The sequence below is a fragment of the Adiantum capillus-veneris genome, chromosome 6 (genome assembly GCF_014529385.1).
Source record: "Adiantum capillus-veneris isolate H3 chromosome 6, ASM1452938v2, whole genome shotgun sequence".
NCBI lineage: Eukaryota > Viridiplantae > Streptophyta > Polypodiopsida > Polypodiales > Pteridaceae > Adiantum > Adiantum capillus-veneris.
The window spans coordinates 10,481,440-10,496,287 of record NC_140936.1 but is presented as its reverse complement, the minus strand read 5'-3'; the positions used below and the strand labels follow the sequence as shown (position 1 = coordinate 10,496,287).

General features: G+C 41.4%; 1 protein-coding gene across 12 annotated transcripts in view; it reads right to left on the bottom strand.

Moving 5' to 3' along the window:
- The window catches only part of LOC147455141 (uncharacterized), a 43,806-nt gene that overhangs the window by 17,672 nt on the left and 11,286 nt on the right, over positions 1 to 14,848 (bottom strand). For 3 of the 12 annotated variants that reach the window (XR_015188322.1, XM_086513970.1, XM_086513975.1), the window contains 6 exons: positions 13,134 to 13,238; positions 11,817 to 11,900; positions 11,628 to 11,743; positions 11,424 to 11,525; positions 11,228 to 11,341; positions 9,100 to 9,156 (listed from right to left, as the gene is read on the bottom strand). Coding sequence is in view for 9 of the 12 variants with exons in the window: in XM_086513970.1 (XP_086370096.1) it covers positions 9,100 to 9,156; positions 11,228 to 11,341; positions 11,424 to 11,525; positions 11,628 to 11,743; positions 11,817 to 11,900; positions 13,134 to 13,238 (578 nt within the window). In the remaining 3 variants the exon portion in view is untranslated. The other 9 variants (XM_086513967.1, XM_086513969.1, XM_086513968.1 and 6 more) reach the window with 6 other exon arrangements.

Sequence of the window (14,848 nt, the reverse complement as noted above, 5' to 3'; positions counted from 1 at the left end):
AAGCTGCCAAAAACAAACCAGCTGAAGAAGCCACATTGCCTGTTCAAACAGAAATTGAGAACATACCGGTGAGAACTTTCGGAATAAGATCATAGAAAGCCAAACTAAACAAAATGAAAGTGAAGAGGCTGAAGGAGAAAACAGCTTTGGAAACTGAACTGCACCAAACCAAAGAACAACTTAAACATGAGCAAGAAAGCAAGAAAAACGCAAAGGGACCTAAAGAGTCAAAGACTAACTCGGGAGGTTCAGTCTTGGTCGACAAAGTCTCTGAACCTTTGGATGTGATCTTGAAATCTTATGATGCTAGGTTAAAGACCAATTAAACCCAAGAGGATAGATGGCTGACGTATCCTCATCCAAGGTATGAAAAGGAGAGGTTGCAAATGTGCAAGGAGCTCATCCAACAGACACAAGCTCTTATGGAACCACATGTTCCAGATGCTCCAAAAACGGAGGTGCTAATCCGCGATAAAGTCCAAGAATTGGAGAGCCAAGGTATTGTAAACAGAGACCAGGAAGAGCCGGGAGTTGAGGCACCTTTAGATACAAGGGAAGGAGCCAATACCACAGATGGGGTGGGCTCACAAGCAGTGATGCTTGTTTCGGAGGTAGAAGAACCGTGGCCACAATCCTTGTAGGAATCGCGATCAGAAACCGAAAAGATGGTAGTGCTACTTTACAGTCAGCACCTATCCCTGAGATAAACATGGATCACGAATTCTTCCCACGGGATATACGATCTTTATATGGGGATGCCGGGTCTGTCGCATCTGAAGAGAGCAAACCACGCTCTCTAAAGACTTTGCCATCTTTTATAGGAGAACACAAGACAAAATCGGAGGTTAAAACGGTACCTTCTCAATGGAAAGCCACACCAAAAATGATGGATACCAAGAGCTTGCATGAATTGATGTCTTCTCCTATACAATGCACACTTTATCTCTCACAGCTACTAAAAATTAAACCGCATCTATTGGGCCAAATGGGCAAAAACCTGGAAAAGATGGGCTTGAAAATCCCTTCACATAACCAGCTTGCGGACAAAAACATGGATGACACCATGCCTAAAAAGCCACAGACAAAGCCAGTACCAGTGAATAAGGTGGGTGACTACTCTGAAGGAGAAGAAGGAAACACCACCTAACCACTTGAGTACAAAGGAGTAAAGACGGTTGCTATATTAGATAGTGAGGTAGGAATTTCCATTGCAACCAAAGAAAAATGAAAAAAATGGGAAAAGCCTGCTCTTATGAAAACTCAAACGAAACTGCAATTAGCGGATGGATACGTAGAGAAACCGATTGGAATATTAGAACAAATCATTGTATCCTTGTGAGGCATAGAGTATGAGCATACCTTTGCCATAATGAATTTTGACGAGAGCAGCAACTTTGATATTATATTGAGCAGACCATTCATGCGTCAGCTCAAAATGGTACAAGACTGGGGCTATGACTATATCTACTTGAGACACAAAGAGGTCACAACAAAAATCAGTGTCAAAGATCATAATTATAGAGATGTAGACAAACCCGGTGAAGAATTAAACTCCACAATTGATTTGGAAAGCAAAGCACATATTTGGATATACGGAGCTCCTGATAGTGGAAGTCTTGTAAAGGAAGATTGCATCTTAGAGCGTTCAGTAGAAGATGAGGCATATATACCAGAGCCATTTCCAGAACAGTTATTTGAACCCTTTGGATGGGATCATATACTGGCGACTCTTTATGTCTGCGTGAATGAGGTGACCCTGACTAAATTTTGCGATAAAGATGAATATGATATAACTCCCGTATTTTCGATAAAGGTGTTGAAAGAAGCTAATGAAGTTTGTGAGTGTGAAAGCAGAAAATGTGAGACGGATAGCTACATCATGGAGCATGATGCCAAAGTGCAAATGAAGGAAGCAGAGCAACCACGATAATATATCATCATTGACATACCTGAAGACTCGACAAAATCTGTTTCAAAGAAGCCGACTATAGAAAAAGAGCAAATGAAAGCAGAAGAAACGGAAAAGTTTCTAAGTTCAACGCCAAATGTTCAAAAATGAAGATCAAAAGAAAAACAGTGACAAGGAAGAAGATCGATTGTCTCCTACGATGATCAAATTCAACATATGTGGAGAAACAGGACTCAAAATCACATGTTTGGCAGTGATAAATCCAAAAGCGACAAAGAATCTAATGACTTATGGAACGTGGATCATGATGGGAAAGCCACCAATCACCAAGCTAGAGAAGATAGTGTATACAAGTTCAAAAATATGGATTCCTAGCTTTGGCATGGCAGAAGCCATACTCAAGTTGCGTACTAGGGAGTATAAGGATACTTTCCAGATAATCGACTCCCATCACATCAAGGAGAGTCTAGTTCTGACAGAAAGCTAGAGAAATCTCTTCTTTCAACAACAACCAAAAGCTTCAACAACAACATCATCAAAATCCCCAAAAGCTTCTCAAATCCATGCAGAGAAGAAATCGCCAACTAAAGGAGTACGAGCGGAAGTGCGACGCGAGAGAGAGTGCAAGAAGAAGAGCACGACGATATGGTGAACTCGCTCTACTGTAATGTGTAGAGCATAGTGAGTTCTTATTAGGTTTTTACAAAAGAACATGTGTACATACCTGGCGGCCCGCCCACTTACCTGGGCGACCACATTGGGCTTTATACCCCAACAACCTCCCACTTAAAGTCCAATGTGGTACTTTAAGTGTGAGAGAAGCTACTATACAAGCTAATACACAAGAGATGTAGAGAAGTGATGTACTACCCTACACCTAACTGCTTGCGAAAATGCGCAAAGCTCTCTGAGGAAAGTCCTTTTGTAAGTAGATCAGCAAGATTTTCTATGGTGTGAACTTTGACAAGCTGAAGTTGCTTATCCTCGAGCATTTCTCTGATGAAATGATACTTCACATCCACATGCTTTGTCTTTGAGTGATAAACTGGATTGCGAGCCAATTGTATAGCACTTTGACTATCACAATATAACACAGGCATCTCTTCTTTGATTCCCAAATCTGTTACTAGTCGATTAAGCCAAATTGATTCTTTGCATGCCTCTGATGCTGCAACATATTCAGCCTCTGTAGTAGACTGAGTAACACAATCTTGTAATCTAGAACGCCATGATACTGCTCCACCAGCCAATGTAAAGACATACCCTGACGTAGACCTTCGGTTGTCTAAGTCACCTGCATAATCTGAGTCTGTAAAACCCTTTACACTTAGCTCCTGACTCCCATAGCATATGCACATACTCTTTGTAGCTTTCAGGTATCTTAATATTCCTTTCACTGCCTCCCAATGTTTCTTGCCTGGGTTTGACATGTATCGACTTACTACTCCCACTGCAAATGCAATGTCTGGGCGAGTAGCAATCATTGCATACATCAAACTACCCACTACAGACGCATATGGAATCTTATCCATTTCAGCCTGTTCTTCCTCAGACATAGGACAATCTTGTTTGCTAAGTTTCACATATGGTGGCAATGGAACACTCAATGCCAATTCATCCATTTTGCTCCATTCATCTTCGTCCATCTCCTTGAGCTTTATAGGTTTTATCTGCTTCTTTTGTACCAACACGTGTCAAATCTGCTTCTTCCACAATGGGAAATTGGTTCCATCCAGCTTCTTGATATTGTAAAGAGCAGTGTCCTGTGATCCAGCCATAGCTACGCTTCACAGTAGTTTACTTTCCTGGGAAAAATTCAGCAAAGTTTCCCCTGTAAACTAACCTCTGAACCAATATCAACCTGTCAAATGAACCAAGAAAGCTTCAGATTCTGCATAAATTTCGGCAGAGTCTCCTTTGTAAAATGGCTCTGGTGTACTCAAAAAACAGACCAAAAACAGCTCAAAAAACCTAACACTGTAAGCTATGGGTAAACCTGTCCTGTACCTGTACTGTCTCTCACTGTCCTGTCACTGTCCTGTAAGCATAGACTGCGACAATGCCTCAACGGCAGTAAAGCAAAGATGCAATCCCAACTGTCTAACTCACAGTCAATACATCAGCACTTGCAGACATAGGCCGAAACCCCAAATTTGCAGAGTCGGATCTGCACCCGCCGAGACCACGTAGTCGAAAATGGCCTGCGCAGAACTTTGTCGAAGCCGAACGGTGGCCGAGATGACCTCAGAATGAAATTCTGAGAACACCAAGCCCTTTACCTTCAACAAGCCTACATCAAACTTTCCACGAAGCCTCTACATCAAGAGCCAAACCATCGCCAATGCAATGGAAACCAAAGAAAAAGTTTATCAACCCAAGTTTCCATCACAAAAAAGCATCCAGAAGAAGCCAAAGACTGCCAACCAAGTGTTGGTATCCAAAGAGCACATCCAAGTGAAAGACCCAGTTTGGATACAGAAGATACAAGTTGAACCTCAATAACAAAAGGTGACAGGGTGGGTAGCATCAAACGAGTCAATCACTGCTCAAGGCTATTTCCAAGGAAACATTAATGTTTGGACCCAAAAGCCTAAAGTAACAGCCTGGATCTACTTGCCTCAACCAATCTACAAAGAGCAAGACGAGCTATAAACGCAAGACAAACAACTAAATCAGGAGAAAGAACTACCACAAAAGGCAAAAGCAAAAATCAAAGCAACAAGGAATGCGACAAGTTTGGTACCAAAGTCGACCTCGGCCAAGCTACCCAACACAAACAGGTGAAGCAACAGATGATTCCAGTCAAGCTACTCGAAGCACAAAGATTTTATGAAGGTAACACACAAATATGGTTACCAAAAATTGTAGCTCAACCTGAAACAACAAAGATCAATCAAGAAGCACAAGGATCTACCCAAAGACACACAATCAATAGGAAGAGCCAACAGCCAGTCACCACTGTTAGTGCTAAGAACTCTAGATGGATACCTCGTCTTCAGCTACAAAATCAAGGCTTCTACAAAGGAAATCATCAAATTTTGATACCGAAGCCTAGTGTCCATCAAATTATAGAAGACGGTAAAATGCCAAAGACGATCATGCAAGGACCAAAGACAAGGTGGGTTCCAAAATTGCTAGTAGAAACTCAATCACAAAGAGCCCACACACATCAAAAATCGCTTCTAATGGGAGATAAAGCAAAGGCTACATCAGTCCCTACAAGAGCTGAAGGACTTGTTTCACAAAGCACTGTAAACATACTACAATTAGATGGCGCTCTGAGTAAGATCTTCCGTCCATTTGAAGACTGACAACATATATTGATCATGGAAGATCTACAAGTCAACAGGAGCCAAAATTTGCCAACCTACTTGACAAAATGGTGGCATCCAAAGACCAACATAATGAAAAAGGCCTAAATTTCAAGAGCTTATGGAATTGGGTTTCTGGCCTTGAACAGGTAAGTCCAAGTCGCCATTGAAAATACATGGCATAAAGTCAGAGTCGGGCAGCTAAGCCACTAAATGAGCGAGGCGTTAGTCCCAAACCTTCGTGTAATATCCTCTATGGTCTAAGCGTCTTAGTTATTCTAGGTACTGCTCAAGCTGGAAGAGTTGAGCATAATTACATTGTGTCGCTCATGCTGGTACAAGTGAGCATAAGAGTAAAAGTCATTGTAGTATAGTGGTAAGTGAAGGAGGAAGTCCAAAAAGACACTCACGTACTCAACACAATGAGGTATGAGTGGAGAAGCTTCTACATCGAAAACCCTTCTTAGAAATGTGGAAGCTATTGAGACGTCCTTTGATATCACATGTGCTACATTTGTTCCTTGAAGCACCTATCAACTCCATTTCTTACACTACATGGTTTTGTTTGACAAATTTCTCGTATGCATATAGAGTGTCACATAATTGGCACGTGCATTAAACACTCTTCCTTTGTTTCTCCCAAGCACTCACCTTGCATGACAGGTACTTCAAGTCCAAAGGATCAACTCCAATAAGAGAGTATACCAAAGGCAGTTTTATCCCACCGAGTTTTTTCCCTTTGGTCATCCAGGTTTTAGACCCTAATTTAGAATCACATCATCTTCTTGTATATATTCCTTCTACATCAGCAATAAAGAAATGGCTACCTAAATCAATCGACAACAACTTGGAGCAAAAATTGCAAATCTCCATATGCTTATTAAGAGCATCTTTTCTCTTCAAGGGCAACAACAAAGCTCCAACCAAAAATGGCAAGTTAAAGAATGGCCTACAATAACAAGCAATGACAAATTTCGCAAGAGAGTCATCAACAACAATCAAAAGTAGCTCACACAGTGCTTCAACATTGGTGACCTATTGCAGACAACTCAAATTATAGTGGACATGGAAAGTATACCCCTCATAAAGTCCACGCCACAAAGAGGATTGGCAAGTTAAAGAATGGCCTACAATAACAAGCAATGACAAATTTCGCAAGAGAGTCATCAACAACAATCAAAAGTAGCTCACACAGTGCTTCAACATTGGTGACCTATTGCAAACAACTCAAATTATAGTGGACATGGAAAGCATACCCCTCATAAAGTCCACGCCACAAAGAGGATTGGTTCTATAAACTCAAAAACATTAGAATCCTTCTTCATGGTGGCCAAGACTGGCAACAGAGAGAAGACTGCACAATGAGAAGCGAAGTTATCTCAACAATCAAAGATCCAGTCATGTATCAGCAACACAGCAGATATGAAGAACTCAAGGAAGGGGGGAGTGTCATCAACGCCAAAGCTCTTCTGAAGCTAAAGACCAACCTTGAAGACAAAGATTCAACGATCAATGGAAAGACGAAGAATGTCATACAAAGACAACGGACAAACAATGATAATTTCAGCACCAAAATAGCTCCCCACAACCAAACATAAGGAGTTCCATAGTGCTGAAGTTAGTGAAGTACTGCAAGTCAATGACAAAGACATAAACATCAAAAGATCTCCACGGCAGATATGAATCACTCTAGGAAGAGGAGAGTGTCATCAACGAGAAAGCACTTCCCAAGCTGAAGACCAACCTTCAAGACAAAGCTAGCTGAAGACCAACCTTGAAGACAAAGCTGAAGAAACCCTATGACAAGATTGCACAAGGTCGTGTCAAGGGACTACATGAATTAGGAAGGGGGGAATGTTTGAGGACAGATCAAATGGACGTCCACCTGGCCAGACATGTAGCCAGACACCACATTTCTACTCTATTAATTGTCCGAGCTAGTGTAGTGATACTCTATGTAAATCTTAATTCTAAAGTAGCAGGTCAATTCCCTGAGTTGTAATGATGTCATGATAATTGTAAAGGTCCGTGTGAGCCGGCTACTGGCCATTTAGAATGCCCTAGGTATAAAGGTCAATAACTTAATGTGAAAGGAGGCTTATCTTTAGAAGAAGAACAAGCTCAAAAAACGTACGCTCAAGCTACGAGCTGCTTCAACCTTGCAATCGACTTTACTAATGATTGGGTAATCCGTTTTCGATCCAAAAATTGCATTGTGTTCCTCTTTCTTTGCTCTTTAAATTAAGTGTACACATTGTCAGTTTTGTTGTGGTTCGCGACTACACGTCTGTGAGCCTTAATTGCAGATTTGAGTGCTTAAATCATTGTTTTTAGTCGTTTTGACCATAGGAGAGTGTTCTTAGACCATAGGACAACCTTTCTGGATAGTTTTGTTACAGTTTTCAGAACCTTTTTCATGGATCACATTTGGAATAGTGAAGCCATCAAAATTCCTTTCAAGTGCTTTCCTATGCTTTCAAAAAATCAGAGCAAGGGCTCCTCAACCATCAGAGTTAAGTCAAGAAATTATTATTCCATGATTGTTAGGAAGCGAAACCACCATTCTATCATTATCAAGAGTGCTAAAAGCTAAGCTAAGTTCCAATATCCAGTCTAGTGCACAAAAAGTCAGACGATCCATCATGTGGAGTTTTTTTCTTTTAACCAAACCAATTAAGGTCAAGCGATAAAGTGCAAAATTATACCAGCAAGGAATTGGTGAAAACCCTTTTCCCTATGAACCAAATAACAGAAGCCAAGTCAAATATACCAGAGCAATAATCCCAACAGTAGCCATATTTCAAAAAAAAAACAAAATGCTAGAACCATTCCTGGAAGCGTACCCAGGTTTTTAGTACCAAGTATCATGTATCATGTCCAGTAAGAAAGCATCAGGAGTCCAGAACCAGTCAGTAAAGCTTTATTGTTCACAGTTAAGTACAAGAACCAAAACCATCCCTCTTTATTGTAACAATAACCAAAGCCAAAAATCCCATTACAGAGTACTGTCAAACCCATGAATATGAATTAGGGCCAAGCAAAATGAGAAAATCAGATTTTCAACAGTAGACCTGTGAAGAAGAAGGTCCCTCCACATCTCCATCTAGTAAAAACAAAGAAGCAGTCCAAACTTCCCACAGAGCAACAAGACAGCACCACCAAAATTCCTCTCACTTTCTTTCTTGGTAGACAGAAATTAAAAAATCCAAAGGCTAAGTGAGGGATAGAGATCCCTCACCTTATGTAGAGGCAGGGAGCAAGAAGAAGCTGGCAACCACCACCTCACCATGCCTAGCCATAGCACGTCTCTGGCACCAGACTGGTACCGGTAATTCAAGACTCTGCCACAAAGAGCTACGAGCTAGAGCAAGTAGAGTACTAAAGCCCAGCAACTGTTGACAGTAGAACCAGCAGCATACCTTGATAGTAGTGAAAGAGAAGATGCCAAGAGCCACACCCTAACCATCAGAGATTCCATTGAAGGAGGGAGGCAACCCAATGCACATGGTAAGAGGAAACCAATTAAAGTGGGAAAATCTTTAGAGGGGGTTCCCACCTCATCTTCATGACCAAAGGAGGTTAATTCAGCAGAAGGGAAAACCATTTCATACAAGCCAAATAAAGGCAGGAGGTTTTATTATTATTTGTAGAAATGTGTAGGGTTCAGATCACCCATTTGAACCAAGGAGAGCTAGATTTTGAAGACAAGCTATACCCCAAGGGATTATAAGTTTCACTCAAGTTTCCAGTATCAGTCCTATCCAAGACCAAAAAGTAAACAATCTTTGAGAGGACAAGGTAGGTTAAAAAAACCATGTTTACCAGTATACGTGTGTGTGAGTGTGTTTATAAATCCCACCAACTTGCAACGGCACATACCCAGTACATGGAGGCTTGTGAGGATCTTTACATCTTCCAAAGCTCTCAGAAGTTTCTCTGTAAAAAGAAACAACTTGGCACAATCAGCCAGAGGATGCATAATGTAGCTTGTGAAAGACAGTCAACACTCTTTAGTAAATACATTTTTGAACAGAAAGTGGATTAGAGGGATGAAAAGACATGTTATTCTTTGATAAGATTATTGATGGTTGCATTATTTGTGCTATTTGGGCAAATCATCATAAGATTTCAAACCATTATTTTCTTTACCATTGATAATTGTGCTCGATAACGTAGGAACTTGGAAGTTAGCATATGCAATGTGCATGTAGTTCTTGAGAGACGAATTAGTGACAGGCCAATTATAAACAATTTGCTTACACATCAATAAAGGCCAAGCCAACAGAGGAGGTGAGGGTGAAAAAGTGATGCATGAACCACCCATGTCATAAGGTATCACAACAACAAGGAGACAGAAGTCTTTTCTCGACACTAATTCAACAAGCGTCTTGAGAAAGTTGTAGAAGAGGGGTGGCAGCTCATGTGCAAGAAGGAACAATTTACACATCCATGTTGTAAAAGCCAAGAGATCCATGCCAAGAGCACAATAGTAAAAAGGTTTATAGAGAGGATGACATCTTGAACTCATGACCCCAGGGGAGTCACTAGGGATTACCATATGGTAACATGTGAGTGTCAGGAAGGGGGGTTTATATAAGAGAGGTAATGTGCATTTTACAAAGCACGGTCCCATATAGGGGGGTTAAAGTGGGGCATTTCATGCACACAGGTGGCATCCCCTTATAACTACTAGTGAATCTAGGAATCGCTTCATGGGGTGTTTTTGAAACTTAAATTGGCAAGCATGATATTCTCACTCCTATGTATTACATGACCACATGGTTTTAAGGAAGTTCCAACCGAGTCGATAATTGCATATTTGGGAAGTCAGTGATCAAACAACTAGGTAGTCGATCTTGCAGATGTCATGGGTGGCACATTGTGGTTCTGGAGGGGGTCACCTCAAGCATGCAGTTTTCAGCCCAGCAGGGCATCCTCTCTGGGCAGCCCTCTGCCATGTATGTATGTATGTATGTAAGCCCAGCAGGGCCCCCTCTCTGGGCAGCCCTTTGCCATGCTTTTCCGGCCATGTAGGGGGGGGGGGGGACAGATCTGCGTTTCTGCAGCCCCTCCCCTAGCGTTTTTGGCAGGCAGCATGTGAGTGTTTTTGGCTTCAGCAGTAGGGAGCATGCCAACATAGGCAGAAAATCCAGCCTTGCGTTTCCTCTTCATGACATCCTTGTTATGCAATCTCACAAAGATGCACTGCATCTCTTCGATGGTGCAAGCCTAGGAGAGGAGAGATATTTAGCTCTCTAGAGGGCAAACCATAGATGGCTAGCCTTGAGGAATGTAGATCTTTCCCTCCAAATCACTCCAGATTTGGGTTGGTGTCAGAAGGAAGAGGATATGAGGGTTGGATACCTTTGTCGAGTCCGTGTCAGTGGTCTCGTGTGCAGGAGCGCACTTGTGTGTACCTTGGGTCTATCCACTGGGGTGTGTTAGATCTATGCCGGACCACACTCTTTTCTCCACAGTTGCCTTGTTCATGCATTTGGCATTTCAGGTATTCTCTAGTTTTAGAGGATCTTTTCGGAGTCAAGGTGTCCATCAGATCGGAGGCCAGTTCTTGTCTTCATCGCATCTTCCGCGGCCTATTCTGACACGTTCAGCATAGATATGCAATGCCCAGTGTATGAAAACAATAGTCTATTCAAATGTAAAGTCAACTCCTTTGTATTTCGAATTGCAAGAGTATAGTCCCTTCATATGTGATGTTATTGTTTTTAAGAAAACATTCTTTATTTATTTCTTTATAAATTTATTGTTTATGTATAAGATATATAGTATGTACACACTTGTGCATGTGTATTTGACACATCCATGTCCATCTAATAGAGGTATGGGCTATGCATTTTCTTAGCAATTGACCTTTATAGTACTATTTTTTTATAATGTTTACATGGAATTTGGATAGTTATGAGGTGTTTTGTGTTTGAGGAAGGCAGCATTTTTAGAATGAGAAGGGTATCACGGCCCTTGGAAGTGACTGCCTCCATCCTAGTACCTGTGCACCTCTGAATTGAATCGGCGCATTGTCATCCTCCAAGTCAGCTTTTTGCTGGGTTCCAATGCAGGCTGAGATATCTCAAGGCCATGTTTTCTTACCAGTTCTATGTACCTGTTGAAAGAAGACCAGAATGAGTCGCCAGAATGAGTTGCCAGAGACTTTTTCTCGAGCAATAGGTTCGCAAATAACATACATCTCAGCATCAAAACTGTCCAATCCAAGGTCTTCATCCCATAGAAATATGTACTCATATGGTGCCACAACATCAGGATGTAGAAAACGCTTCGCAAACCACCTATCCAGTTTATAGAAACAGTTTTGAGCATTGACTAATGTGAAAAGATAAAACAAGCAGACCCATTAAGCTCTACAAGGATGGCTATAAAGAGGCACTGACCACTTTGATTGCTTTCTTGCACTAATATGAATGACATTTTGGGCCCATTCATAATGTGCCCACTCACTTGCACGGCCATCATAATGGAAAAGCACAACTGTCCAGTTCTTGGAAAACTAATCAAGAAAAAAATGCATTAGGCAAGGAAAAGTTCTGAGGCATTCTAAAGTAAAGGTAAGAATGTGCTACCTTCGAAATTGCCGCATTGATGATTTCTCTTTGATCGAAACCCACAGTAAAGGTCAGCAAATATCTTGGTGTAATTGGTAAGTCCTACAAACAAAGCCATTTCCCGATTTTTAAATAGTCTGTCAATTGACTGCAGATAGGTTCTTTAAGGACACAAGTTGTCACAACATGGAAAGAAGGATATATTAAAGTCTCTTAAATGCCAAAATGAGCCATGAGACCAAAACAAGGTACATGGCCAACAAATTTATTATCTTTTGATTATCATCAAGCCCTTCTCTACTAAGTGAATGAGCCATGCAATATTGGTCGATTAGTCAGATGGTTCATCACATTGTTGGAATTCAACTTTACTATCACTGTATTATGGTACTGATGTGTGTGACCACACTTAGGACTGCCGGGGCACTATTTAACATGTAACACATTTAAGGATTGACACATTACAACCAAGCCCTTTGAAAAAGCAACAGCAATGAACAAAATTTTAAGTGCAGAAGATCATTACTTGAAGTGCTTTCAATGGATTCATCATGAGACGATTGAGCTGATTTCCCGACACTTCTACCAGCCCATTCCATCATACTCCTCTAGCCGATAATGCCAACTTCTTCCACTTTGACAAAAAGGTTCATATGTGCAAATACATACAGGAGTTAACCTCAGGTAGATATTCTTGAGCTCACGTCTAAACCCTGAAGCCTATAACTCTAATTTTACTTCACGACTAAACTCCACCAATGCATTTATGTGCTGTCAACTGCTATCTGAGTTGCTATTAACCTTCAATATAACCTGAAGTCTAGTAACTTACTAGGTCCTTCATTAGTACCTCCTTTATTGAATTGTTATTTCTAATACCCCATGAAAAATAGCGTCCATCGATATTGCAAACTGAACACATCTTATTGGAATATCAGTCAACAATGGCCTTCATCTTAAGTGTAATATATGGTATCCAAGCTACCCCTTGAACTGCCTCTTCTCGTCACTGGATAAAAACTACCACAAGTATGACAATCGAAGATTCATGTTATGGTTCTTCATGCCAACAGTAACAAAACATGACAAGTCCCTGCTTAACAAGGAGGCCGGAGGTGGTCTATAAGAGCACACACTAAACACTTGTGCACTGTTTTGAAGCAGGAAGTAGCTCAAACATAGCAAGATTCCTTCTATAAATTAAGAGCACTACTAAATCCTGTTACTTTATTTTCTAAATCACCTACTGCATGGCAGATACAATAAACACCACTGCTGTATCAATTTTTTCTTAGTGTGATACCTAGGATTTCCTTAAGCTAAGTTTAAACACACCTCTTCAGGCTTACCCCACAATCTTCGCATATAGAAGTCTGTTTCAGGGACTACAATTCTCGATGGTAGAAGCTCTGCACCTGGTGAATAGTTTCTGTAGATAACCTGCATCAAAAAAGAAAGCACATGTCACCACCTAAAAACAGTGATAGGTCAACTTACTGAGACAGAGCTCTCTTTTTGTGCAAGTCTAGCTGCCATGAGTATACCTTCAAACTGCACATTTTGCGGCTCTAAGGCACACCATATGATAAATGTGCACAACTGAAACAATTAGAAGGGGAAGAAAAAAAATGGGAGATTGATTGCAAGCCACAGATTTCATTAAACGTTAAGTCGCCCCAGCATGCAACAGCAAATCTGATGCAACATGTTCCATCTCTTTTCGCAGTTGAGCAGGATGCTTAGGATCAATTTCCATTTCAGAATGTTCAGCAATGATGGGCACCCTTGTTACCATATACATGTGGTAGTGATGTGTGTGAACACACTAGGACCGCCGGGGCATTTTTTCCCTCTTTAGGAGGTTTTTTTCCCCGTGCATTGTATATACGCCCATCACTCTAGGGCTATCTATCTTTCCATTGCGCACTAAGTAACACACTCTCTATTGTGTGCCTTGAGCTTCCTTCGTCTTCTCCAAGCTGTGTGTGTTTCTCTGCAACCCTAATTCCAACAATTGGTATCAGAGCAGGTCACGTCCTCCCGGGCTTAGTCGCCAGCTGCTCCAGCACACGCCTGCTCACTTTTTCCGATTTCAGTGAGCTTTGGCGAGCGTTCGCAGGTCGACAAATATTTTGGGAAAGCTCAAAGAGCTTGGTCTGCTCAGAATTTTGATTTGGGCTCATTTCGGCCTCCGTTTCCACTACGGGCAGTACTGCACAGGCTATTTCGTCATTTTGTGCAGATTTTCTGTCAGTGCCGTTTTCTGCATAACAGGTGCCTTATAGTCTTCTACGGTTTGTGCTATATAGCACAAGTTGTTCCCGCTCCATTTCTCCTATTTTCGGGCAGTTTTCACATCAGGTGCAGCATTTACCATGGCTGACAACAACAACACAGATGTGTTCAAGATGTTTGCTGCTGAGGACAGGTTGGATGGGGACAACTACCCTATGTGGGCTTATATGATGCAACATGTTCTTGTGTCAAAAGGTGTCTGGAACATTGTGCAGGGCATTGATGTACGTCCTGGTTTTGAAGATGTTGAGGATGTTGCAGGTCTTGCTGCAAGGATTGCAGCTGTTAGAGTTGTTTTGCCTACAGCAGAACAAGCTCGTTGGGATGTTAAGGATGCGCAGGCTCATGCATTGATTGCGTTGTCTGTGAAGCGCACCATTATTCCTCACATCCGTTCAGCAAAATCTGCAAAACAGGCTTGGGATATTCTAGCAAGTCTTTATGCAAGCCGCAATGAGGCTAAAATTGCTTTGCTGCGTAAAGAGCTAGAGTCGAAGATTATGCATGAGGAAGATGATATGGACACTTTCCTTGCTAGTGTCAAGGATATCAATGAGCAACTCATTTCTGCAGGTGAAGTCATTTCTGACAGTTCCCTTGTGCAGACTGTTTTTGATGCCTTACCAGATTCCTACCAGACTTTTGCTAGTACTTGGAGACTGATGACCCAAGGAAATCCTGAAGTTGTCAAGTTTGATGCATTATGCACATTGCTGTTGCAAGAGTCACTTTCTAGAAAAAACAGGACTAGGCAG